Here is a 27,621-nt window from a genome sequence, read left to right as displayed (position 1 = left end):
GATTTTGATCTAACACTAAGCTTGTACTACTGGATAACAGAAATAAATATCCTTTACAGAGGCACTGAGCACTCAAGTTTTTTCTAACCCTCAGGAGCATGCAACTTCAATCTAAACAGGGCACTGTGAAAGGACAACTACTTGACTGAGTTCAGTAGTTCTGAAATGGTACATATTACATGTAAACACTAAATTAATACTTCCCTCTAGCCCAGTTATTTCATACCATCCTCTTTTTAATCTTCTCTGGATCCTACTAGGATTTATTACTGAGACTGCCAAGCTAATTGCCAAGGCTTAACTGAAGAGATTTTCTATTCACAGTTCATCTAAGACCAGCACCATCCCATGCAGTTTCTTCCAATGACACCAACGCTAAAGTTTAGCAAGTGACCATTCTCTTTGCAAAATCCTCAGATCTAATTTCTACTCTGTTTCAGAAGAATCAACTTGTCATTTCAGAAAATTATTGAAGGGTCTTGGAAATAAATTTGAAATATAATGTCCATATTGTCCCTGTCTCAAATAACAGAAGCTCTGCAACTGTTGAGTTTATAACTATTTTATGTGTATTAATGGCAAACATCTTGCAGATGTTTCAATAAAAAAACCTGCCCTCTTTCTTAAAAAACAGTGATTTTTTGTTGTTGTTGTTTGTTGTTCTTGCCTCTCCTATTTAAGAGCCACTTTTAGCCCCTTGACAGTCTTACAGGTAAACTTGCAGTTCTTCAATCTGTTTAATACAACACTAGTTAGTACGGGCAGGCTTCTGCTATTCTATATCCTCTCTCAGACATCTCCACTTCCCATCTCAAAAACTTTTTTGAAGTGACTGTGTCACTTGTGCTTGCAAATTGAGAATGCATGATTTCTAGCTGTTCCTTACAGTCCTACTATTCTGTCAAAACAAGAAATAAGCTAACTTGCTGAATTTCTGACTCTAGTTATCAACCAACTGAATGAAATGTCAGACACTCTGCAACTAAGAATAAGATAAAAAGGAGTCAGGTTGCAAAAATGAAGTTGCTAAAGTTAAACAATTAAACACAGTTCATTTTTTCTTATTTAATAAATTATATAAAAAAGTGAAACTTTTTTTTACACATTATTAAAAAACAGTTTCTTATCTAACTTCAGCAATAATACAAGCAAAAATGAAACCGATTTAGATTTTTGGGTGGACATTCCATATCCCATTTAAGTGGAGTCCAGTGCGCACAGCCTCACAAGTACTGATGACTTTTCACTCCCAGTGTTGGTCTTCTTTTGTGTTGTTCTGGTTCATAGATGACCTCACTGTTCATTTAGGGGGGAAAAAAAAATCCAAACCAAAACAAACAAACAAAAAACAAACCCATATTCCTTGGTCAACATTGGGAAAAAAACAACAAATGTGGCATGTTTCAACACCTGTTCCAACTGTAAGTACTTTTGTATCATCATACAGATGCTCAATTACGTTTGTCACAGCAACAGTAACATGGCATTTTATCTTTAGCCTTGTAGAAAAAAAATGAAACCCAATAGTTTATGCACGTACACACACAGAGTACACTTGACAAGAACACTTTTATGTTGTTTACATTTCACTTTTATTTAATCCTCAAAACTGCCCATATTGCAGGGGTTTTCTTGATGAAATATGGAACTGAGCAATTAATTCTACAAAATTATGGTAAAAACTTGCTCGTTTTTCTACCTTTATTGCTAAGAAACTTTACAGGTGCACAGTTTGTAAAAATAACCCTTTTAAGACTGAATGTATACAACATGCTACAGGATTTTAAAAAATGATATTAGCATAGCACCTCCAGATGGGGCAAATGCAGTGCTGAACACAGAACGTTTACGAAGTTAGAACTGCTGATTTATTTTACAGCTTGTAAAGGGATGAAATCGTTCAGTCCTAAAAGGGTTAAGTAAAAACCCTAATATGCTTCTTTTTCTAACCAAGCTGCCACTCAATCCCACAGTACAGTGCTTGAAATCAAAGTTAAAAGTCTGGCACAGGAAAGTATACACATTTGTTCAGTACTTATAAACACAGCTGCTTTTGAAAGAAGGTAAATAATATGGTTAATAATTGAAGAGCATCTTAGCTTCAAGATGGACATCTCTATGAAGTCATGTAATCTACAAGTGGGTAGCTTACTTCCAAGAGCTAATTTGATTCACTAGGCATTAATATTTTCTATTTGGGGAATTCATCAATTTATGTCTTGACTTCTTTTCAGGTAACCATTCTGATTTTTTTAAGTCTGTGCAATGAAAACAAGTACAGAATACCATTACTAACACAGTTGTGGGATGCCCTCAGGGCAGATAATTAGGAAAAAACATCAGCAGCAGATTATTAAAGACTATGCTAGTGTTGAATTCTGAAACGCTGTTCCGAACAACAGAAAACAAGAAAAGGCATAGCTAAATTAGAGCACTCACTTTGCTTCTTTTTCCTATAGTTGGAACTATAACAACATTCTGAACACAGACTCAATTTCTATGTATACAGAATTAACAGCAGACTTAACAGCTAGACTTGAACAGTTTTAAGTGTTTCATAATGAAACACTCTATGTAGTTTTATCAAAATCTTGAGATATTGTTAATATAATGAAAACTGTTAACAGCTCACAAGGCCAATATATGTAACAATATCACCCCACAGAAAAGAAGTTCAGGAAGATAATATATCTGAACAACTGGATGTACTAACAAGAGTAGGGACCTGGAAGACCATTTCTGTACTACAGAATAACTACTGGCAACAAGAGACCCACAAGCCAAATGAAAAGATGTGGTTTAAAATGGTCTTGTAAGCAGAATAGGCTCTTTTTTCACCCACTTGGCTGTAGTGTGTAGAACAGCAGATATTAGGCGAAATCTTTACAAGTCAAGGGATATTATATCTATTGGGCAAAATTACTGCATGTAAAGAAACTGAATATAAAAAGTATTGCATTTATACGTAAAAAATTTAAAATAATGAGTATAAAAGCACGTGTCAAGTTCTGAAAAGCTATTTTAAAGTCTTTGAAGGTTAAAAGGCTTGTTATGGTTTGCCTGCTGTGTGTCTATTGTGGTTTCTTGAATAACCTCAATCTGATATATGTATCTTGTTTATTTTAATTCTCAGTCTAATTAGTGATGAAAATCTGTGGCTCTTGAACTAAGCTGTACTGTAAGATATTTATGTGCTTCTAACAAAAACACTGTGAAATGATTCCTGCCACAACACAAAAAAACCAAAATGTTACAGCACATACAAAGGTAAACAGATTTGCAAGTAAATGCCAGTAAACAGTTTAAAACAGAGATAAGGCCACAATGAATCCTGCCCTTGGTCACTGAAATGGAGATGAGGTGAGGCAGCATTCACTAGTGCTAGGAACCAGCATCGTGACTACCGGGAACACGTTTCGTAGTACAGAATAACAAGTATGAAGGCCTGTGGTAGAATACAAGCACATTTCAAGGAGGATAGTGGCACTGATTCTACTATTTGTAAATATACTTTATAACCAATTTCTTCCATTAAACACATTGCTTTCACACGTACAACGGAGCACTGAAGCAAACAAGTAGAATGGAGCGTCAAGAGTATACAAATATGGTGCAGAGTCGATGCCTTAAAATGGTGGTGGGTGTTGAAACTGGAATAAGTGGTCAGAAATAAAAACCCTATGAAAATGGTCAACAGGAAAGCTTGTAAGCAATGCACTGTAGGAAACCACAGGTTCACATTTACACAGCAGTTGTGACTTTTGCTTCAGGGTATAGAAAAGGCTCAACACACCATGAAATTTTGGCTTTTAAAGAGGAAGATCACACTGTCAGAACTTGTCCTACAAGTCTATGCCTAGCTCTGTGACTACAAATGAACTACTGGGGTATACTTTCAAATACAAAGGAAGCAGGCAGGTCTACAAGGAGGGACAAAACATGAAGTCAAAAATGAAAAACAAATGCAACAACCAACAAAGTCAAAGTGCAAATGAGCCTTGAATCTATGCTGGAGAAAAGACTTGAATGTTGCACAAGCTGTTGGCAGGGAAAGGGAAACCCACAGGAAACAAGGATGGGAGGAGTTGACATCTTCATAGTGCTTTTATGATTTTCTATTTGCCCATTTCTAAGTAATAAAATTTACTTCTAGTTATTACTGTATGATCACTTCACAATGAAAGCACGTTCTCAATACAAGTGTTACACAAAAGTCTGGCCTAATTTACTGAACAGTATGAAGAAAAACATGCTTGTTTGTGATTCTTAAGTGATGAAGGGCATCACCTACCAATCCCATTTGTAGCACATACTTCTCATGGTACTTTAGTTACATGCCAACAAGACAGAAGACATGCTGCCAAATGACGTTATTTGGAACATTCCACTTTTGAAATAAAACATTTAACTTACACTCAATACAAATTATGTACAAGATTAGAAAAACCTGAACAGATCCTGAAACATTTTCAGATGTAATATGACTGAGCAAGAAAGAGAGGGAGTAACCCAGTAACAACCCTTCAAAAACACCAACATATGCCTGTGACATAAACAATCATTAATATGACTGCTTGAGATGCCACTTTTAGGAAAAAAAACTCATGTAATGTTAGAACCTCATGAATTATCACTATAAATACATATTTAAAAAAGAAAAACAGAAATAACTATTAACAATGACTGAAAACAGAGCACTAAAGTTAACATACATTGCATGTATTGCAGGCAAGGCAGAGGCATTTTTTTAAAGCTTTTGCACAGACTTCATATAATCTTAAAAAAAATATGCTGGCCTTTACAAGGTTCTACTTGCTGAAATAAAAACAATTTCAGTTCATAAAAAGTCACAAGACTTCAGTTTAAAAAAAGGAACAGTTCCAGCCACAGACCAAAAATATATATTTTTTTTAAAACTGGAAGAGTATGGTAATTAGATTATACAAGCATGGTCAGGCTTGGAACCTGAATATACTTCAGAGCAAAAGCTCAGAGGAAAAAAAAATATAAACTATTTGGTAACAAAAGTGTACTATATGTTGTGATACAAAAAAGGTATGGTGAAAATGTACCTTTTATACTAAAGCTTATACAAGTTCCTTGGTCCATAAAAACTATGTTGTGTTCATGTTTTCTAGTTTGCTCAACATGTATCCCAGCCACATTTTTGTTTCTTGCCCACTAAAAAAAACACAGCTGAAAAATAGATTTTCAATAAAGTTCTTATGTTTCGGATGTTGTTTTTTTCTTTTTTTATTGTGGCTTCTGTTTTTAAGATCAGCACTTGCAGGTAACAAGGTTCAAATCATATCACCTAAAATGAAAAAGTGTTTTCCCATGAAACCACAAAAATTGTTCAGTTCTCTTGAATGTAGCATGAAAAGTCAATTAAAGTCCAGACAAACAACAGTAGTTAGGAAACTACAGTTGCCGTAGATGATGTGACATTGGTGGGGTTTGTGCTGACGCTTGTGTAACTTCCCTCACTGTTTGTGTTTGTTTCACTGGAAGCCATGAGGCTTGAGTTGGCTCTGAGGATTGCTCCAGCAGCACTGCAGTGTGGCCGTGGCCCTGGTTCCGGTGTGTACGTAAAGGTAAGGCTGGTGGAGTAAATTATGCCATCGTTACGGACCAAAGTTACTGGAACCTGGACTGGCTGTCGGACCCACCTCCAACCCTCTCGAAATGCAGAAATGTCTGGAACAACACAAAGCATGCTCTCCGCACATCTGAAAAACAGGAGAGTCAACTGAATACAATGCACTTAAGTTGAAAGAATTCAACAGAACAGAATAGTTCTGTTGGAAGGGACCTACAATATTCAAAGAGCGCACACACTGACAACTTCAGGGCTGACCAAAAGTTGCAATCATATTACTAAAGTGCAATGCCCTTTATTTGGTTAAACACAGAGAGGCTTGGGGCATCAACTGCCTTTCTAGGAAGCCTGTTCTAGTGTCTGATGATCCTCTCAGTAAAGAAATGCTGCCCAGTGTCCAGTCTGCATCTTCCCTAGTGCAGCTCTGAACCATTCCCAAGTGTCCTGGCACATGACAGCAGGATGCAGAGCCCAGAGCCTCCCTCTCTACTTCCATTCCTCAGGAAGCTGCAGAGAGCAAGGAGGTCAACTCTCAACCTCCTTTTCTCTAAACCAAGCCTAAAGTTCTTAGCTGCAGCTCCTAGAGCTTTCCAGCCCTTCACCATCTTTGCTGCCCTTCTCTGGCCATGTTCTGGTACCTGAACATCCTTCTTAAACTGTGGAGCCCAGAACAGCATGCAGCGCTCATGGTGAGGCTGCACTAGTGCTGACTGCAGTGGGATAGACGCATCTTTTGACCAGCTGGATGCAATTTGGTCTCCCTGCTGCCAGGGCTCATTGCTAACTCATCCTGGCAACCAGCACTCCCAGACTCCTTTCTGCAGTGCAGAAAAGTGCACACAAGTATACAGTCTTCAAAGCACCCAGTAAAAAATAAACACCACAAATGTAATAGAACATATCATACCTGTACATAGTTTCAGCTTCCACATCCCCAAACCAGACACGTAAATTTGGAGTGAAGTTCTGTCCTGTAAGTTCCAACATTGCTACATCCCCACCACCATTCAACTGGAAACAGAGCAAACAGAAAAAGAAGAAAATCCCCCCCAATATGTATTATTAAGAATAAACACTCTCCCCTTAGAAAAAAGAAAAATCCAAACAAATGAGAAACCCCAACAAACAAAAAAAACCCACCAATCAAAAATGTCACAAACAAAACCTTCACATGCAGGTAAGAACTTTTAACACTGCTTGTTCGTATCAGCTGACAAAACCAAAACACAAACACAAAGCCTACACAACTGAAGTATAAAGTAGTAACACATCTAGAAGATACTGCCAATGAATTTGATACTATGAAGGAATTTAGAAGTTTTGATAATGGCCACTTAGAATAGATGTTAACAAGGCTTTGAAAACAGAGAACAAAATTTTTCAGAGAAGGTGTTAGAGGAGCTTCAAGTTTTTCCTCTACCAAATGCTGTTTTGTTGGGTTTTTTTCTTAGTAAGGTTCTTTGATCTGTATTTGGCAAGAGTCAAAACCAATTTCTAAATAATCAAACAGAAGTCCTAAGGATATCACTACCATAGTACTTTCAGAAACAAAATTCTAATTGTATACAACAATACTGGATAGGCTCACATATAAATGCAATAAGAAAAATTATTACAACAAAGTTATTTTATTATTTGTAAAGCTATTAAGACTGTTTTCCTACAGTATTTCACAAGGGTACCATGAAGGTTAAATGAGTATGACAAAAATAATCTCACATAAAACAGTCTACTAAAACAAACTACCAACTTACTTGAAGACTTTCCACAACAGGCACAGGTGTCACTGGAGCATGGACTGGACCCATCCCCTCATAAAATGTGTATTCTGCTTTGTCTGTGCTAATGATTGTCCAAGAAGCTCCATCATTTATCATTTCTTTATTTGGTTCTTTTGGGCATGGAGTGGCCTTAAGAGAGAAGGAAAAGTTTAAAATCTGATCCGTACACATGACTGTCAAGTCACAGACCTAAAAACCAACTCAGCCAGTAATAATGCCTGTTATTTCAAAAACATGTTTCCTTACGCTTCCTATAAAAAATGACCTAGAGAAACCCTCTTCACATTTCAGAAAAACTACTAGAAAACTAGTATTTGTGAGAACACCATAACTCTCACCTAGAACACTGTCACCTCTCCAACCTTATGTCTGAGTTTTATTTTAGTTAAAACTTTCAAAGTTTTAATGTTCTTAAGTAGGCATTAACAAAAAAGATACAGCAACTAGAAGTGGTTGCTTAAAAACAGATCTTTCCTTAAGGCTAAAATGTCTACAACAGCTACAGACTGAAGTGGAGTACTTTTCATTAGTTATGAGTTTATCTGCTGAAGATTTTTTTTCTTTTTAGAGTTCTTCACCCTCCACAAAATGATGGAAAACACAAGCTTATATTTCAGTGTACAAAGACATAGCAGAAAAGCTGAAATGACAACCTTATAAATTAAAATAATGGAATCACAGAATGGCTTGCATTGGAAGGGACCTCAAAGGTGTCTCCCTCTAAATACTACTAAATTAGTATACACATAGATAAATACACAAAAAATACATATACAAATATTTTTTTGGCAACAGAAGCCTCTCTGAACAATTTCACCACCTAGCAACCCATAAGAAAATTGTGTATAGGTTAAACACAGAAAAAAAGGGACAAAAAATTCTAATAACCAGATTTTCTTTCCCTCCATTGAGCTTTAAGGACACATTGGTGCAACTTTCACTCTACAAAGTGGCAGATAAACCTCAATTAGCATAAACAGTCCGTATCAGATGTAAAAAAATAAAGCTGCATTTTCATGTGGACTCTTCATTCTGGTATGATCATGTGAAAAGCACTGAAAACAGCTGGTAAGGGAAGTGTGTGGCATGGATAGTAACTACATACCTTTCCACACACAAGATGCCCAAATCAAACTTCCATCAGAAACTTATGCAGCTTCTGAATTACTAGCTCAACTTCAAAAGAGGAGCTGTTCTGTAGGAACTGTTGTACACTATTCTGAAGCATGACACCTTTCCTATAGGCTGACTGCAATTCTTGTTGGCATGGAATGATATACTTTGAGTCAAGACAAATACAACCATGGATACAAAAAAATGAACAACCCTGTAAAAGATCCTTGACTGACTTTTTCACATTTCCTAATTCTGTGATGTGGAAGGTAAATGCCCCAGAATTCCCTCTCAAAATCGCATTACATGGAGAATCTCTTCAGTAACACATTACTCCATCTGTTACAGAAATGTTTAAAAGGTTTCAATTCTTCTTCTGGACAAGCATTCTTCCTTGTCACTTCCAAATAGGGCTCCAGGGACATTTCTCACCCTTTCTTTCCTTTTTTAACTAAATTTTCTCAACAGGTGGCACTGGAAGATGAAAATGCCTGTACTGTTTGGCTTCAGCTGGAGGCAGAAATGACAACTTGGGATCCTAGGGTTGTCACTGACAGTTTTCTAAAACCACCACCTTGATGTGCAGTGGCAGCTGTGAGTGATGATATAATGCTGGATGCCATCAGAAAAAAAGTGCTGAGAACAAGCTATCTGGTACTATTTTGCCAGTGTACATCCTTTATTCACCTAATTCCATAATACCGGGTGCAGTTGTGATCTCCCTAGCTAAAAAGCCATGGAAAAAAAAAAAACAAGAGAAGGGACAGAAAGGGCAACTAAAATCACCAAGGAGTGCTGAACTTATGAGAAGAAATGGAGAAGATCGTACTTCTCCAATTAGGAGAGAGGAAATTGAGATATTGATGGCTAAGTGAATGCAGAACTCTTGCTCACTAAATGCTGCAAAACTGGATGTAGGAATCACTCTAAGAAATGGTTACATTATTCAAAACTAATACAGCACACATTTAGTAGACTGGGAACAGGAAACCTTGAACTTTCTGCCACAGATTACTGAAGAAAAGGAACACCTGCACATTCTAAGGAAAACTAATGATGTGCACATCTACAAAAGGACACTAAAAGACAAGAGTCAGGAATGCAGCATTTAGCAACACCTGGTACTAGAAGAGTGGATGCTAGCAGAGTACAACCACACTGGACTGTGAAACACAACCAGATCCACCTGCTTCCTGTAAGCACCAACTCCTGCTGCTTCTGGTAGACTAGACACAGACATGGACTATGCTCTGATCCTGTAAGGCATGATTTATATCCTCTCTCCATGCTCCAGAATACATGCATGTCTTGAAACAGATCTGGCTGGTGCTTCAGCAACTCAATTTCAAGGCTCATGCTCACCTGCAGACTTTTTACAGCCCCTTTGCTTTAAGCTTCTATCGTCTCTATATAGGGCTATTTCTATTCACCCAAGAGAGACTTGTCATCCTAAAGCTCCAGGATTTTAGGGGGCTATTTTTATTACTGATCTGGTTATTTTGGGATTTTTTTGGGCTGTATTTTTTAACAGTGACCACAATTCATCAAGATTCCTACTATAGGAACAGTATACACATGCTGTTTCCCCGGTCTTTGTCTTCTGATCCAAAATAAAAAACCCATATAAAACAGGATTTCTCTCCTGACACTAGCAGAAAGAGTTTCTCTTCCATTGTGATTTCACCTATCAAAGCATGTTAATAGTCTGATGTGCAAGCTACCAGATTTTATTCAAAAAGTATAAGTAACAGGTACCTACTCCACTAACAGAATTCAGCATAGGGAGTGTCCTTTTATACAACTCCTACCCATGCAGAAACTTCAGAGCTCTTATCAGACTGGGCGCCGTGACTGCTGCTGAAACTGAACAGTGGTAGGACATTCTGATAGTCCCACAGGCAATTTCAGGATGCTGAACTAAGGCAGTTGTCAGAGAAGCAGGAATTGTTTCTTCATTCAGCACTTCCCATACAGTACTCTAAGAATGATTCAAGAGCAGGCTGATCCTGAGCTATTGTAGTTCACATTTCGCAGCCTTCTCTTCTTAATGACAGTCCACTCTCCTTTCCAAGAACATACACTGACAGATAAGTATTTGTGCTGTGGGTAGAAACAATAGATCTAGCCCCTTCTGAACCACAGGTCATTAATATGTTTACTGGAATAGGAACTAAACTCCTCATATTCTCTTTCCATTGTTCCAGTTCAGGACAGAATTGAAATGACTCTCTTCACACAGCCTTCCTGTCCCTTCCCTTAAATTAAGGGACATGTTAAATGTTAGCTTCTAATTTCCTACCTCTACTTTTCTTACCTAAGAAGGTACAGCTGTTCTAAGTACTGCATCTTTCTCAAGCATTGCCATCTTCCTGGAGCACAGCATTATCTCTCAACACCCTTTATTTGAACTGCCTCCAAAATATTTAAAGAAAACTGCAATACTTGGGTAGTCCTGAACTTTGTCAAAGTCTTCAGAGTCACAGAGTATTTTGAGTTGGAAGTGACCAACAAAGGTCATCAAGTCCAACTCAGGTAAAGGCAAAGCATGTCCAGGGATTGAACCCACTACCTTGTTGTATTCAGCACCATGCTATGACCAGCTGACCCCAGCTCAGGGTCCTTGTTAGTCTGGTAGCAATTACCATGTGAAAGTGCAACAAGCATGCTAATATACAAGAGACTAAAACTCGATGTTTTTCCCCACCTGCTGGAGAAAAATATATTTCTGAGACAGCTATATTCTTTACAGACAAATCAAATTTCTGTGGCTTTTCAAGTTACTGTGGGCAACTGCCACAGCTGCCTATGTTTACACTCCTAGCCAAGAGCAACACATGGCAGCTCTGCCGAGTTCATGGTGAAACAAGGTCATTATCAACTGTATAATTTCCTATTTGCTGTAACCCAGAAAGGGACCTAGAAATGTGGTGCAGCTCCACTGGCATATGTCAACATGTTAAGCCACAGTATCATGATCACATGCATAAGTTTCTAGTGTGTTTATTTTTCTCCACTGGAGAAACCAGAATTCATTTTCCAGACAGACATGGAAAGAAAAACAGTTTTGGTAAGTCACAGGTCACTATTTGTTCCTTTCCATCCTCTCTTTTTTAAAACAAGTATTAAGACTCACATTCAAAAGCTATTGCATAAATGACATTCATACATATTTTAGGGATATTTTGGAAAACTTCACAACTACACTTCTCATCTGCTGATATAGTATTAAACAACTTACTTGAAATTGGATTATTCTCTCCTGGGAAAGGCACAAATACATTCTCTCAGTGTCTTTAAGGTAAAATGCACACTTATGGAGCTGTGATACTGGATCATCTGCATCCAATAACGCCGTTTGTTTATCTACTTTTCGAATTATCTGTGAATGAAAATTGTACATATATATTGAGAACAATTTCTATACTTTATTACATATATGCAGTCAGTAAAGGAAGAGTAATTTTTAATAAAATTTCCATGCCTCTCATTTTGATATCAGTGTTAGATTCATAATTCTTAATGCTTTTGAAACAAGAACACAACATTGAAGCGATACTTAGTACTACTTCAATGTCATATACATTTTATCTATTTTTGCAAAACGAGTGGGGAAAAAAATGGAAACTTCAGCAAAATCTACTTTTGTTTCATTCACTGGTGCAAAATTGTTATCTTCAATTATTATTAATTACTATTCTTAGTAATTAATATGCTTCAATAGAAGCTTTCACCGCTGATACAATCAACAATATTCTGCGGCAAACTGGTTGCTAAAGGAGAATGATTAAAATAAGGATTTACTAAAGGTATTGACATGTCCTTAAGTACAGTTTTGGAAACAACAATCATAACATATCTTATCAGTAGTTGGTCATTAAATACTACTTAAAGACAACTGCAAAAAACAATTGTTCCTTACGTTTGGCGGTTCAGTGAAAAAATATTTGCTGACTTAATTCAGATCTGTTTTACCCATTTATTTCTAAAAATCAAAAGTTATTCCCTTAGAGAGTGAAAATCTGTAGCTTGTAATTGTAACTCTACTCCCATAAAGAAGTTTAATGCTTTATGCAATGCTACTAGATACAACAGCCAAAGTGCCTTAATATTTCTAAGCTGACAATCAGAGAGCCAAATATCCTCTGCAATATCCAATTATAAGAGTATTATTAGCAATGTAAATTTAAAGACTAACTTTTTCTTCTAAATTCTTTGCATTTGCTTATAAAGTATCTGCAAGTTATCTTTTAATTACATCACTTTCCATCAGTCCTGTAAGCAGTATGACAAATGTTCTCCATGGCAAACAAAACAGGAACCTTTAGCCTAATTTGTTTTAATAATAACATAAAATTCCATTTAAGCTGTCATTAAGTGCGTAAAATGGGTAAAAAAAATCTATAATTATACTTAACTTCATTTACAAAACCCAGTACTATGTATCCAAAAGCAATTTTTATTTTTTGGTTCACAAGCTTTAACTGGCTATTCTAAAGTCAATTCCCATGTTTCAGATTTAAAACAGATAGTATTAATAAATATGAAAAAAATGCTTTTTGCAAGCTGCTACTGGTAGAATACACCCTTAGGAGCACACAGAAGTGCTTTCAGATTCAAATCTGTCAATCATTTTTAAAGCTGTGCTGGAACTCAACACATGGAAGAAAGAGTCCTACTGGCTGAAAATATTTTACTCATATATTCAAATTCAGTATCTGAAGCATTTTGGAGCACAGAAATCTACAATACTGTTTTTAAAGCAGACAGATTAACCTATTTTTGCAGGTTTAAATTCTGAAAAATTCCATCTTATTTTACAAGTTGTTCTTTATTTACAGAAATAATCTGCAGATACAAAAATATTCTTTAATTAAGATAAAATATTCTTTAATTAAGATAAATGCCATTTTCCATATAAAACATGTATTGCCCAAAGGCAACACAAGGCTGAAAATTGTAAACACTGCAAACCCAACTACAGAATTACAATAAGTTGCCATCTATAAACTAATTAAAGTATTGGAGAAATGAAACTGTACCAGTCTCGGGAGTGCCATGCCAGTAACTGAGCATACAAGTTTGACAGTCTGCCCATAATGAATGTAGCCATCTCTCACTGTGAATTCTTCTCCTTCTGATTCATCATCATCCACTGCATGAAACAGGAATTTTCAGATTTAATTACATCAAATATACAATCAGTAACAAAACATGTCTGCATATGGGCAATTAATATGGAGGAAAAAATGCAGGACTTTTTTGTGAGGATGAAGAAAAAGAAACTGAAAAAAGAATACACAGATTTGCTTTTACTTACAGAGGTGAATGTAAAATGCTCCCCACTGTTGTGAACTGGCATGGAAATTACCACCTTCTACGTGCAAATATCTGGTGCTAACTGTTTGTGATCGAAGTCTATTAAATAGTGCCACTTTTGTCCCTGATGCAATACATACTGCAAGGAACACATACAGACTTGAGATTATAAAATGACTTCATAACATAGAAGAATACCAAAAAGTAATAAATAACATAAAATAAGCTGAAGAATGCTTGAAATCAAGACACAATTATCAAATATTGGTTAATTTAGAAGATATTTATATTTGTGACAGACCAAAAATAGTCATAAAATTATGAGTGCAACAACATACATAGTGGCTGTTCTCCAAAGGCATGCTAGCTCACAGAATTTTGCCACTTATCCAAATGAGCCAATGCTTGCCAGCTGAAAACTCCTTCTGTTCATAATTCTCCAGCAACTGATTATTTAAGCAGAAGCTTTAGTTCGCCCTTGTGAAGAACTTAAGACAACTTTCAGCAATCATTTGAAGAATATTTGAAATATAAAGACAAAGTATTCTTACAAATCACAAGCAACTGAAAGGAAGACAGATGTAACTACATCAAATTATAACCATGCAACTTGTAACGTTCCCAGATCTGAACTTACTTATCATTCAAAAGAGAGAAATGTTAAGTTTGCATCCCTAAAAAAAACCAGCAAGTAATATTTTGCCATCAGAACAGGCATGTTGCTCTACTTGGTTTACATTTACTATTGAAGAATGCTTGGTTCATATTCACTGTCCATCAAAACTATCTGTCTGAATACAAATTCAACAGTGCATACTCTGAGCCCACGGGTGTGAACTGCACAGCAACAGATTGCCTTTAGTCATGTGCCAAGCTAGCGGCCCCGAGATCCACATTCCATAGGTGAATGGGTTCCAGCCCAACACAGATGGAAGAGCCTTTTAAAGCACTAGTGAAGAGAGAGAGAAAAACAAACAACAAAAAAAAAAGGCTATCTCTTGAGGTGCTCCAGTGCTATGCAGGCAAAAAACGTTGGAGGAAAAGCAAAAACGTTCCCAATTATACATTAGCACCGGAGATATCATTAGGTGAAAAACACAGTAAGCAAATAAATCTGGGTGAAATATCACCATACAGATTTCTTAAATGACTACTTAAAAGGAACCATGCAAAACAAAAATAAGATCATGAAAATGGCATAAGACAGTACGAAGGTGGCTGTGATGTGACCAAGTGCAGTTTGGATAACATTATGCTACTAATTTATCACAATCTGAAAGCCATCTCTTCAATACTGATCAAAACATTCTAACACAGATCATGGCAGATAAAGAAATCCAAAAGCTTAGGAAGCTGAGGTAGAACATTCTTTATACAGTTGTTTACATGAATTCATTCTTCAGAATACATGGGGGTTTGGGTGGGCCTTTTGTATTTACAAAATAATTAACCATGACTGCATAAAACTCAACAGGCTCAACTATCCATATTGGAATATTTTAAAATGCACTGATGTGTACAGTTCTGAAATACAGCAAAAAAACAGAAGGTGAAAATTTCATTGTATTTCCCTTGCAATCAGACCTTAGAATACATAACAAAAAATTAGTATGAAACAAAATTAATTCCTAAATAAAGAAAAAAACAGTGAAATACTTACAGTCTGCATTTTTCAGTGACTGTTTCTTTTTAGAAGGTTTGGAGATGACTTTGATCCGTTTGCTGAGGAACACACCAATGTCATCACTATTGCCATAGAACATTTTTACCGATAACATGAAGTGCTTTCTCTTGTCTGAGTCTGATATGTATAATGTTTTGGCAGTGCAATAATTCTGTAGGTGAAAACATACTGTGGTTTATTCTTGGAAGTCAACCCAATTCAAGAAACTATTCATACTCAATTATGAGTAAAATAGGAAAACTGATGCAATAGTTCTAAAACAGATGAGAACCTGTTTATTTCATCTCTTCCATATGCATTTCTTTCATGACTACTGTTTAGCTTTATGAAGTGTTGCACCCAACCTCATGACACTGTGATCATTCTAAAGACCCTTACAGGACTCAAAGACATGAATGGAGACTCTAACTGTGTCAAAGCCACCTGGGAGGGGTCAAGAGCTGAAAACTACATTTGATTAGGGCTTTACACTGCCCTACACTGGGCATGCACAAGGGACCCCCTGTACGGAAAATGTGAGTACAACTTTTCTTGAAAGGATGGGAAATTATTGGGTTTTGAAACACAAGGAAGTTCCTTTTGGCTAAGTGTTTATGCTGGGTTACAAAAGAATATCTCATAAAGAACTTCAATTATTCTTTTCCTACTTAGAATATATCAAGTATTTCTGTTAGACTGTGCTGGAAATACCAGGTAGCTATAAAATACTGCTTAATAAAACCATGAGGTAAAATGAATACTTTTGCTGCTAGTTCTATTCCAACTGTTTAAGTCACCACAAATACCTTTTAGAAAAATCTTGTAAGCAATTTACACCACTGTAAAAATAACCTACTAAATTTTTAAGATGCTACTTCAATTGTATTTTTAGGCAGACTTAAAGACTACTTCTAGCAGCAGATGTTTTGATATTTTCTTGATAAGATTATCCACTCATACAAGCCAAGGAGAAGGACAGAGAGCTTGGGCCAGAAACCATACTTTAATTAGCCACTGACGCCTATCAAATAACCTACAGCTTACTGAGTCTGCATGACAACTTGCTATGACCCTATGAGCCAAAACCAACTATTCAATTGTCCTAAATATTTTGAGGGATTTTTTTTTCAAACCATTATGTAATACCTAGAGTGTAAGAAAATAATCCAAAAATAAGAAAAGCCATTCCTTGAAATATGCACCATGTAGTTATAACATCCTTTGCAGTTAGTTATCTTAGTGGTTTATTACAGTTTTTCTACCTTTCCTTCCAAGTTCAGCTGCTGCATTTCTTGGTCACTGTTTCCTATCCCAATAAAGGCGCAAGGTTGTGACTCCTGCTCAGTGCAACCATCCCGCTCCATTTGCTCTTTTTTTTTCTTCCATCCACTGCCCATGAGATACACACATGGAGGAGGACAAAAGAACCTGAAAATGAAGAACACATCATGGAATTGCACATGGTTTTCTAGATAAACAAACTGATGTGTACCCAATGCTTTCACATTCACACTTTGCACTTGAGTTTATACTCAAATGAAGGCATGCCCTTGACTTGTCTTGAAGACTTTCTAAATGCAAATAAAAAAAATTACCTTACAAAGAAATTCTGAAAGAAAGGAAAAAAAGACCTCAAAAATTATTACAGTCTTTTGCAGGTACTTAACATGATAGAGCAATTAATACCCACAGAACAGTTCCACAAACTAATTTAATGGACAACTCCTGACTACAATTCCTGAATGTTTAGCATAAGCAAAGAGGGAGCTGATTCTGTCCACGCATAAATCTCTCCACTGCTTTTCAATAGAATAGCTAATTTTATGTGTAAAAAATAAGGCCTAGCTTTCAGCAGCACTGACTATAATCAGTCTAGACGTTACTTATAGCAATATGTTCAAAATTAAGTTCACCATTAAAATACAATGCATTGGTCTTGAAGTTCCTGCAAATTGTTAAAGCCCAAATCCTGAAAAGGTTTGGTTTTAATTAGGAAACAAGCTGCTGCGTTTTTATCATAATTTCACTATGATCAAAGATAAAGTGGAATGAGTACATCCAGTTGTGAGGTAGCTAAAAAGGCATGTAAGGAAGGGAATAAAAGAAAAAGTGGCTAATTATTTTTTTTTTACTTCAATTTGGAGAGTGGTGTTGTAACTTGGCACTTCTGCAACCCAACAATGTCTCCTACCTTACAGGCAAGGGTTTTCTGACTTGTGTGGGTTTTTTTGTGTCTTTTTTTTTTTTGTTTGTTCGGGTTTTATTGTTTGTTTTTTGTTTAGTTTTGTTTTTTATATTGGGCTTGTGGGCTTGGGACAATTGAATTCTGGGCAGGAGGAGCAGGGGGATGAACTGAACTGTGGGCTCCAAGTCATGTAAAATGATCAGAGGATGAAATTATTCAGTTTCTGAAGTGTCTGTAGGAGTCCTGGGCAAGAGAAGTCAGTGCCAGATAATCAGTTGGACTTGATGATCTGAAACGTCTTTTTCATCCCAAATGATTTTTACTTCTCTTAAAGACCATTAAGGGTAGCTTTAGGATGAAAATCCAGTGAAAAACTCATATTTATCTTACCTATTCAGCATTATTATTTTTCAGCATGATCACATTTATTTAACAGATATAAATAGTTTTTTTAAGTTACAGAAGTCTTAATAGATGAAACCCAAGTGCTGTTAGTAATACCATAATTAAATACATATATATTAGAATACATATAAATAAATGCAAGTATTTGCAGTATTTTTTGTTAATGGACACAAGTAATGTATATTCTCTGTCAGAGAAACAAATCACCAAATTGTAAGTCTTACTGCTATTTAAAATGTCTTAGTAGTTTTGAAAATGAACAAAAATTTACTGCCTGCAGGCAAAAAAGCTCCTCAAACTTTCTTTCTTGACTATAAATCTGCAGTCAAAATTTCTCACTTACTTTCATTCTATTTACAACACAGCAAAGCAGGCGTTATACCAATATGTATACAGCTGAAATATCTATGAACCTCTTTTAGAAGTACTGTGGTCATCAGCTATAAGCTATTCCTGATGAAGAAGTTGTACACAGATTAAAAATTAGTGTCAACCTTTGTTAATAGAGCAATGCTTTGCTAAAAAAAAAAATTCCCAACCAAAACAAAAATCCAACAAATCCCTTCTATACCAAACAATATTACACCATAAAGCACATGACACATTTACCTTCTTTCCTCATGTAGTCTTTCGTATTTATCTTGCTGGTTTAGAACACAAGAAAAAAAATCCCTATTTTTTTCATACCTTTTCTCATTTCATCTTTATTCTAAACCAAGTCCTTTGAGTAACTACAGCCACTAGATGGCAATGAAGACCTGTAAGAAACAAGGTATAACCCACTGATGGAGAGAAAACAAACCACAACAATTAAAGCACTCTTAAAATTTTGATGCAGAGAAAAACCTTTGAAAACTTACTGAACAAAGAAAGAAACTTTTAAAGCTGATAAAATTTTAAGTTTGGTTAAAACTACAAACATGAAGAAAGAGTCTGGACACTTGCAACTTGAATGGGTTTTCTTTCTAACGTATCTACCTCTTTCTCAGCCTTCAGGCATAGACAGCTACAGTCTTGGGTCTTTTTAACTTCATATTTACAGCTGCGTGAATTCATGCATAGAAGAATTTAGCTATGAATATTGCATCCAATACAGAAAAAGTGAACCAGATTTGAACTTTGGAAACACAGTATTAAATACGATAAACATCAAAGGAGAAAACAATATTCCTTCAGACAGTTCAAGCCAATTGACAGAGAAAATGTGGTACTTCAATCAGAGAAGCTACTCTAACTGAACTTCCCCGGAAGCAAGGGCTTAAAGGGAAATAAGATCCACTCGTGTCATTTCTACCAGTTCTGATGCACTCAGTGCTCTCCTCAAACCACAGGCTTCTGTCACATAGGTTGCTTTTTCAAATTATCCAAGTCATCCCTGTGTCTGTGGCAAGTCTGCCTTCAGAATTCAGATGCTTCTACTAGCTTATTTTATACCCAGAGTGACTTTAGAAGGGAAGTTTCTGCTTTGTATCTGTTAGTCAATTCCAAGTTTTTGTCAATTATTCTGAGAATGGAACTTCTCAGGAATCTTTCTTCACAGGAAATCAAAGAACTAACAACATCTAACAACTAAAGAACTCAATGTGACAACAAACAAATGAAAAATCATTATGTACTACAGTGCTAAGGACAAAGCAGTGGAGCCACAGGGTAAGCTGCAGAAAAAGCTACGCTCTCAATAACAAATTTTATCCAGAGGACAGGCACACTCAATTCAGCAAAAGGAAGTACTTGATCACAAATTATAGGAGCTCCTTCACTAACAGCTGTAAAACAAGATGCAGCTACAGCATTCTCATGCTAATCAGCAGTGATCATGTTTAACTCTGATCAGCACAATCAAAATACCAACCAGGATTGCAGTCTTTACATGAACTATGCCTTGGAATCCAAAACACTTCAGTCCTTAAAACTGCTGAATGTTCACACTGTTCACTTTGAGGAGCGAAGCATCAGTGAATGGTAAATAAGGAAAACAATACAAGAAGTACAAGCCAAATACCCACACTCATCAGGACTACAACAGCACCTGAGTCTCTGTCAGCTGAATGCCTTTGAAAGGTGACAGTCATCCAACAGGAAACATCAGGCACAAAGTCTTAAATTCAACTAAAGATCAACCTGAGCTTCTTACTTCCTGGCTTCTTTCTTAAGCTAAAACCATTAACTTCCTAAAATGCAAGGCTCTTGTGAAGGGTCAACTCAAAAAAGTCAACTCCTTTCATTCCTGTTACCTCTCAAATTAAACTAGAAAGTCTGCATCCATGCATCTGAAATAGTGCTATTGTGATGTCTGTTTAAATCAGGCCACACTACCTGAGATCTGCACCATCTACAGCAAGTTTTTAATAAAGTATTTCACCATCTAGGAACCCTCATCAAAACACCGAAAGGTAGTAATCGTAGTAATTGTGCTACCCTTTTAATTATGATGTGCAAAGTTTGCTAATGGCAAGTATTTTTCATGATCTTGAAACAAGTAAGACTTAAATAAAGATTGGAATAAGAAGTGAAAGTTGGTCTAGGTTTTTTTTTTAAGTTCTGTATTTACTTGAAAGAGGTGTCAAATTTAAGAAATAATTCCTTCTGTAAGAATTCCTCACTACAGAAGTAATGAAAATTGTTATTATTTAAGGTTCAAAAATTAACCAGATGATATCTATGCCATGAAAACTCCCATGAGAAACAGGAAATTTGTCTATAAAAATGGGTATGAAATATGTTTCTTTCCATAAAGATGTATGCAAACCAACTCACTTCAGAAATGGTAGCAAATGTAAAAATGGTGAAAACTTGACTGTCCAGTTGCATAAAACAGCATTAAAACTTTACTAATTTTGCTTACTCCAGAAAAATGAAGAACCAAAGACCACAGTTTGCTATAAACAAAGAAGAAACCATTTAAAAATTCAAGAAAAAAAAAAAGAAAAAAGAAAAAGGGATATAATAATTTATCATTCAGTTTTACTAAGTACCTTAGGGCATACATGGATATAAAGATTTAATAACTGGCACTTTCCTTTATGCTGATAACAACAGGATAATCATTACTGATGCCAACAGTCGGAGAATTAGCAGAACACTAACAGAGACAGTCTACATGGTTTGTTAAGCTTCAGAAAAAACTGAAAAAAATGAAACCTTAGTATGTATAGGACGAGAGGGAACAGGCAGAAACTGATGCACAGAAGTTCTACTTGAACATGAGGAAGAACTTTTTTACTGTGCAGGTGACTGCAGATGGAACAGGTCGACCACAGGTTGTGGAGTCTCCCTCACCAGGGACATCCAAGAACCATCTGGATGCAGTCCTGTGCCATGTGCTCTAGGTTGGACTAGATGTCCCAAGATGGTTCCTTCCGACCTGATTGATTAGGTGACTGATTCCACACTTCCATTTCATATCCATACCACAGCAGCAATAATTTCAGCACCATACTATCTGATAACCAACAACCAACTATTTTCATTCCTTATCTTCTTTTATAAAACTCTGAAGTTTTCTATGCTCATTTGACATGCTTCCATTCTTAAGTCGATGAACCCGAGATAACCAGCATGAACAAATGCAGTTGCGCTAAGACACTGAACTGCACCTCAAATAGCTTGATAGAAGAATGCCTAATTCCAGTTAGCAATTGTTAAAAAAGCTAAAAATTGTTTAGAAGTTTCCCAAACATTACCACTGCTTAGGTAAGGTATATGCTACAGGAAAGCATCAGGTTAAGTATACACATATATTCAAGTCAACAGGATTTTATGGCAATACTATGAAATGCACACCAGAGCTTTCAGAAACCATTACCAAATAACAATTTGAAGCTCTGCCCTGAACTCCCAAGAACACTTCTGCAAGTTTTCCAAACAGTAATGGAACTTTTAATAATCAAAATTACATACTTTTTATATTCTCCTTTCTTTTGATGCAATTTGTCTTCCAGAATAATGATACACTGGACAGCTTTGCAAAATGTTCTTTATTAACTGCCTTGGCCTCAGGAGGACAAAGTTACAGATACATTGTTTAGAAAGCCACTTTCTGATCTGCAGACACACCCCTCACTTTTTGGGGATTAAAATATAGTTTACTCATCTGCAGAGATGAGTTAACTATGTAACTCTTGAATGACAATATTGTTACCTTGTCAGATCCTAAGAGGTTTCTATAGTGTCATAATAAATCTTTTTGGCAGTTGAGGTTGCCACAAAGGGTTACAGTCATCCTTTACTGCTAGAAGAGCCTGGCATAGCAACTCTTCTGCATTTAAACAGGGTAGAGAGCAAGAGGGCTGCACAGTTACACAGCAAATACACCTGTCTGCTTTTGTGCCCTTCCTCCTTCACTAACTTCCCACTTGAGTCACAGCAAGAATTTCAGAAACATATTAAAATCATTTTGATTATACAATTCCAAAGATGCTGGTCACTGCCCAAAAGAAAGGACCTGAGAAAGACAAGTACTCAGGCACAGTATATTGAAAAATAGTTCAATATATAGTTTGTTTCTCTGATTCACATACATCAGAAAGTGTGACTGAGACAGGTAACAACAAACTGAGAAATCCCCAGTTGTAATTATAACATTTGGGTTTTCTAACAGTCATACATAAATCTCTAACCTCAAAGCTATAAAAACAAAGATGCAATAGGACTTGACAAAACAGTGGTAAAAGACAGGTTAAAATTTCAAAGACATTAACGTGCTGAATCTGTGGTCTTTCTGTGCGAACAAATAATAATTAAAAAAAACAAATACTGCACTACTCTAGTGAAATGTCATGTAGAAGAGCATTGCTTACTTTTGAAGAATGCTGTGTTACATCCTAAGAGGTCCAGAAACCCACATATGAAGAAGCATCCTATTTGCTTCTACTAGCCATGCAAAAAAAAACATCTCACAGAGTAGACTGCAAGAGAAAACTGGAGGAAAAGCACCTTTGCCTAAAAAGCTTTCATTCTCATGTATTCCTGAAGAGTCTGTCCCTTAGAAAAGTATCTATAAGTGTAACATGTACTGTTGGTTTTTGCAAGGCAATGTTTGTCACAGAGTCATGACTGACCTACCATTCTTTTTAAACTTCTTAGAGATGTGATGTAGAAACCTACCTTACTGAGGCCAGCAATTTCCCTTTCATATTAATGTAAAATTATTCAGAAAAAAAATTCTCTACAAGTATTCACTGTTGATCACCTCATTTAATCCAACATTAAAATGGAAGGTTTAAAATTAGAACAATTCTAGGCAATTGAAGAAAAGCTTTGATCATAGATAGGGAACCTCTTGGTAGAAACAGGCATCACTCCATTGAATGCTAAAGGTCTGCAGCCCTTTTTACATAACTAAATTTAGGTAGAAGCATTTCATGTTTCTTCAGACTACAGTGCAATCCGAGGAATTCTGCAAAGCAGTGTGCACCCAATAACACGCTATAGTTTCCTTAGCTCCCAGCTGTAAACAGACTTCAGTACAGCATAAGAAGTTACCTTTTTTCATTTCCATACGATTTCTGCGCAACTTTCGCGTGGAGTATTAGCACTGTTTGGTCACCTCGCTCCTTCAGGTAATTTCGCATTGCTTCCCTAAAAATCAAAACACAATATAAGCTTTGCAAGTTCTTTTGGTTTTCTTTACAACAAAACCAACACAGCTTTAGGGAAAAAATCCCAGGACCTGAAATTCCAAAAATTATTGCCATCATTAACAAGGCCAAGATGCATTTGCTCACTGTTTAAGACAACTACACAGGAAAAAGAAGTAATTACCCTGCACAAAACTAGCAGTAGGGGGTCTGTGATCATTTACAATTACTATATTTTCTGGAAAAAAAAATCCTTGTGATGTAAAATCATATCAATGCTAACAATTACACCATGTTTAAAGTCCTATTTCATTAAGCACCATGCCACACATTAGAAGACATTTTATTAGTTATATATTTTCTTCATGACCAGTTTAGTATCTCAGGATAATAACAAATAGTTTAAACTTTTAAGCAAATCAGTCCAGTGTTCATATACAAGTTCTTTTGGTTTTGAAGATACTAAGAAAAAATTACTATTGTTTCACCTAGTTTTCTAGAGAAAACATCTACTTCCTGCATACAGTCAGGTAAAAAAAAAAGTTTTATTGTTCATCATCACTGTAATTACAGATGTTATATAAATGCTGTAATTACCTCAAACACACCAACAACTCCTCCTTGAGAGAAGCGAGAGAACAATAACAGCCAGTCTCTCTTCTGTATAATAATCTAACTGTTCATTAAGCAGCATGCCAAATTCAACACCCTAGGGATCAGCTGTGCCAGAGTGCTGGCAGCAACACCAGTTCCCGAAGGAGCTTTTGTGGGTTGAATGCCCACCAATGCACTCATCTGCAAAGTCATCTACCAGAGAAGTAACTTATGAATGTACCAGGAATTTATATGAAAAGATAAAACCTTACATAAGAAGGGTTTTTCATTTGGTTGTTTGTTTTTTTGTCTTTTTTCTGTGTACCACGCCAACTATTGAATTCCCTTAGGACAGACCTAGAAAACCAAACATTTCTAGGGAAAAAATGATGGAAGATAGAAAGCATTATTTTGTTGACTAGACCTTTTCCAAAAGAAATCCCCACACAGTTTTACAGAGAAAAGCAAGCAGATTGAGCCGGAGTTGGGCTGGACAATGATAACTCAGCTTTGCTAACGATGTTTTGCAAATTCTTGTGTTTGTCATGCCTGCATAAGACATGATTAATGTCTAGTGATTAGTGAGCCGATTTTCTGTGTAAATAGCAGGATATAAGAACAAAGAACAGACTTGCTGTTTTAAATTTGGACTAACTCGATCTATTTACATTTGACATTGGTATAACTATGCTTATCCATGAAAGTACAGCTGGAAGAATTGTTTCAAAGCCCACAGACTTACTAATTTATAACCATTTTTATGAATATATTTTATATCCCAAAACATAATCAATTCACTGTGAAATTATTACTATACATTTCACTGATACATATTAGCTGCATTTAAGTTGTTTAAAAACTTTAATCTGACAATTTGAAATATTCTATTAAGAGTACTATCATACTAAATTAAGAACATCTGTCGTATTAAAATCTTTTGACTTGACTACTATTAAAAAACTACTCAAACCCAGCAACCCACACAGTAAACTGCACAGTGCTATCTGATCTTTATTAGCACTGTATGAGGAAGAAAAGGTGTTTTCTACTAGTCTTTTTCTACAGTGGATTTCTACAATCGAAGCTCCTGCAGGAACAAGTGATGTTGCCCCTCCGATCCTTCCCACAGATATTTTATGTGACATTTTTCATTATTCAATCCTAAAACTCTTCATGAAGGTAGTATTATAATAGCTGACTTCTAAAACCAACTAGCACAGTATGAACAGAGTGTTGTTCTGCTGGAGCTTGCATGATCATGAACAGACTATTAGTCAAACCAGACAGGCTGCAAACAAAAATCCCACAGTGATTTTCCAATAATTGAACTAAATGCTTTTAAGGGTTTACAGATAGATTTTCAACATAAACAAACCAATCTCAAAAAATCTGGGCAACAGTTGTTCCATTTCAGCAGTTTATTCTTCAGATGAAAGTTAAGTTGGTTGTTTCCAACCTCTATCATCACAGGAAAGGTTTTCAACCTGCTGCTTTGAAGGATGGCTGTTACTTCTCAGATAACCACCCTGTATTCAAAGAGAGCAACAAGCATACCTAGTAGCTAAAATCCTGCACATGAAATTTAGAGTAACCATAGTAAATAGAAAACTTAGTTAAAAGCTCTCACTGTATAGCCTTCCCCCCCACTTTTTTTTTTTTTTTAAACACAGAAGATACATTCTATTTTGGTTCTTTTTTCTTTTCTTTTTTTTTTAATGAAGGAAGGTAAATTCTACAAGTAACTTGAGGGTTATAGTATAGATGTCACTACTTAAGATGAGAATCATCACTACTTTAAAACATAGTATCTCCAAGTATCCTTGAAGACTGCCAGGCCAACAAGAAACTGCCACATTTGGTCAAATACTTGTAAGTCAATACGGATCAATTTTACATTGAAATGAAGGTTAATGATGACAAGCTAACCTAAAACTTACCTAGAAATGAAGTGAGATAGATATTCACAAAACAAAATGCAAATGTTTCCCCCCATCATGTGCTAGCATAAGGTGCCATTTCATCCAAAACAGAGGCTTGTCAGGGTGACAAGGGGATTCCTGTACCACCATACAGAACTATAAAACAAATGGCACATCCTTTTTTGCTTTCAAGCAAACAGTGGATTTTAAAGCCAGGAGCTAATTATAATCGGCAGAGCTTATGGCACAGAACAATAAATATTTGCATAGACTGTGTTAAAGCAGTTTGAAAAAAGGTGACTAATTAACAGTTTCTGGTATAAATACATCATGGGGAAGCCAGGAGCAAATCAAGCGCTGCACTCCAGTCACTCTGAACACTTTATAGAATGGACTGACTTGATAGTTCCATTTCATACTATGATTGTTTGGGGTTCACCAAAAATGGGTTAAGATCACCCCCTGACAGCACCGTGTTCAATTCTGGCAGCAAAAATTGTTCCATGACCTGACTTTTAACTCAAGAAACAAATCAGCTCATTAGTGAGGATTTAAAAATAAGCAGATCAACATCCTACTGAATAATCTACAATAACTGATACATGAAGTCAACACCATTTCTAAAAATGCATTTTGAGTTTCATATTTAAAACGAAGCTATTTTGTCAAAAATAGTACTTCTGACTGCTGAGCATATATATAATTAAAAAGCTTTTATATTTAAAATTCTAGGGTTAGCAACCCACAATTTTTTAACTTAATTTTTTTGAGAATGAAAACGGTAACTTCAGAATATTGTTAAATATCAAATTTCTTTAATGCTTACCTTGTGAGCCGTTTTGGTTGAGGTCGCTCTCCAAATTTCCTGAAAAAAAGAAGTAGTTCCTAATTTAGAAAAAAGTGTTTAGTCATAATTTTACAGTAACCCATAACAATTTTATAGTACCCCAATTTCACAATTTTTAAAATTGTCTTAGAATTTGATCGTCTTTTCTTTGATTTTCCTAGAGAAGACCACTATTAAAGCATTAACTGCGTCCTTGCAACAGCTTTTCCCACGACAGCAGAGGCTTTTCTTTATTTGAACTCTAGGTAACTTTCTTTGAACTTTTCAGAAGTGATGCTGAGAGCAAATGTGATTTCCACAGACATCACAAGAATGTAAAGCAGATCTTTGCCATAGAACTGACCAGCAGTGCCATCAACAAGCAGTTACTGTAAACATACGGAAATTAACAGACACATCTGTGTTGACAAATCAGTGAATGCTTTCCACCAGGACAATTTCTCAAAAATCTGTTTTTCCTTCATGACTTCTTACAAAAAAGGATGACAACATTTTTATACATGCCAGTACAGAATTACAGGAAAAAATCTCTCCTATGGAATGCAGCCAAGCTTGATCCATAAATAGCCTGCAATACACTCAATGTTTTTTTCGCCGTGAAGTGTTCTGAGACAGCTGTA

General features: G+C 36.0%; 1 protein-coding gene across 2 annotated transcripts; it reads right to left on the bottom strand.

Annotated features, from left to right (window-relative positions):
• Window positions 1-4,506: 4,506 nt before the first annotated feature.
• RBPJ (recombination signal binding protein for immunoglobulin kappa J region) lies at window positions 4,507-27,027 on the bottom strand. 2 transcript variants are annotated; one of them, XM_062492697.1, is made up of 10 exons: window positions 26,981-27,027; window positions 23,547-23,642; window positions 16,735-16,900; window positions 15,470-15,644; window positions 13,811-13,948; window positions 13,533-13,645; window positions 11,732-11,872; window positions 7,354-7,509; window positions 6,507-6,610; window positions 4,507-5,729 (listed from the first exon to the last, which is right to left on the bottom strand). In XM_062492697.1, the coding sequence occupies exons 2-10, from the start codon at window positions 23,633-23,635 to the stop codon at window positions 5,414-5,416; spliced, it is 1,398 nt and encodes a 465-aa protein (XP_062348681.1). In that variant the 5' UTR covers window positions 23,636-23,642; window positions 26,981-27,027; the 3' UTR covers window positions 4,507-5,413. The 2 variants fall into 2 exon arrangements, with proteins under 2 accessions (XP_062348681.1, XP_062348683.1); XM_062492699.1 differs by lacking the exon at window positions 7,354-7,509.
• Window positions 27,028-27,621: the final 594 nt, after the last annotated feature.

This window comes from Cinclus cinclus, chromosome 5 (genome assembly GCF_963662255.1).
Source record: "Cinclus cinclus chromosome 5, bCinCin1.1, whole genome shotgun sequence".
NCBI classification, from domain to species: Eukaryota; Metazoa; Chordata; class Aves; order Passeriformes; family Cinclidae; genus Cinclus; species Cinclus cinclus.
Note: the sequence above shows the minus strand (reverse complement) of the source record. Positions and strands in the feature narration are given on the sequence as shown.

What these genes read in the sequence shown, in the direction of transcription:
- RBPJ (XM_062492697.1), bottom strand. Translation starts at nt 23,635, where the DNA reads ATGCGAAATTACCTGAAGGAGCGAGGTGACCAAACAGTGCTAATACTC. An exon ending in GCATGGCACTCCCGAGACTG is followed by an intron (nt 11,873 to 13,532) that starts GTACAGTTTCAT and finishes TTTCATTCACAG; the next exon opens with ATAATTCGAAAAGTAGATAA. An exon ending in GAAGCTGAAACTATGTACAG is followed by an intron (nt 5,730 to 6,506) that starts GTATGATATGTT and finishes CCTGTTTTTCAG; the next exon opens with ATGTGCGGAGAGCATGCTTT.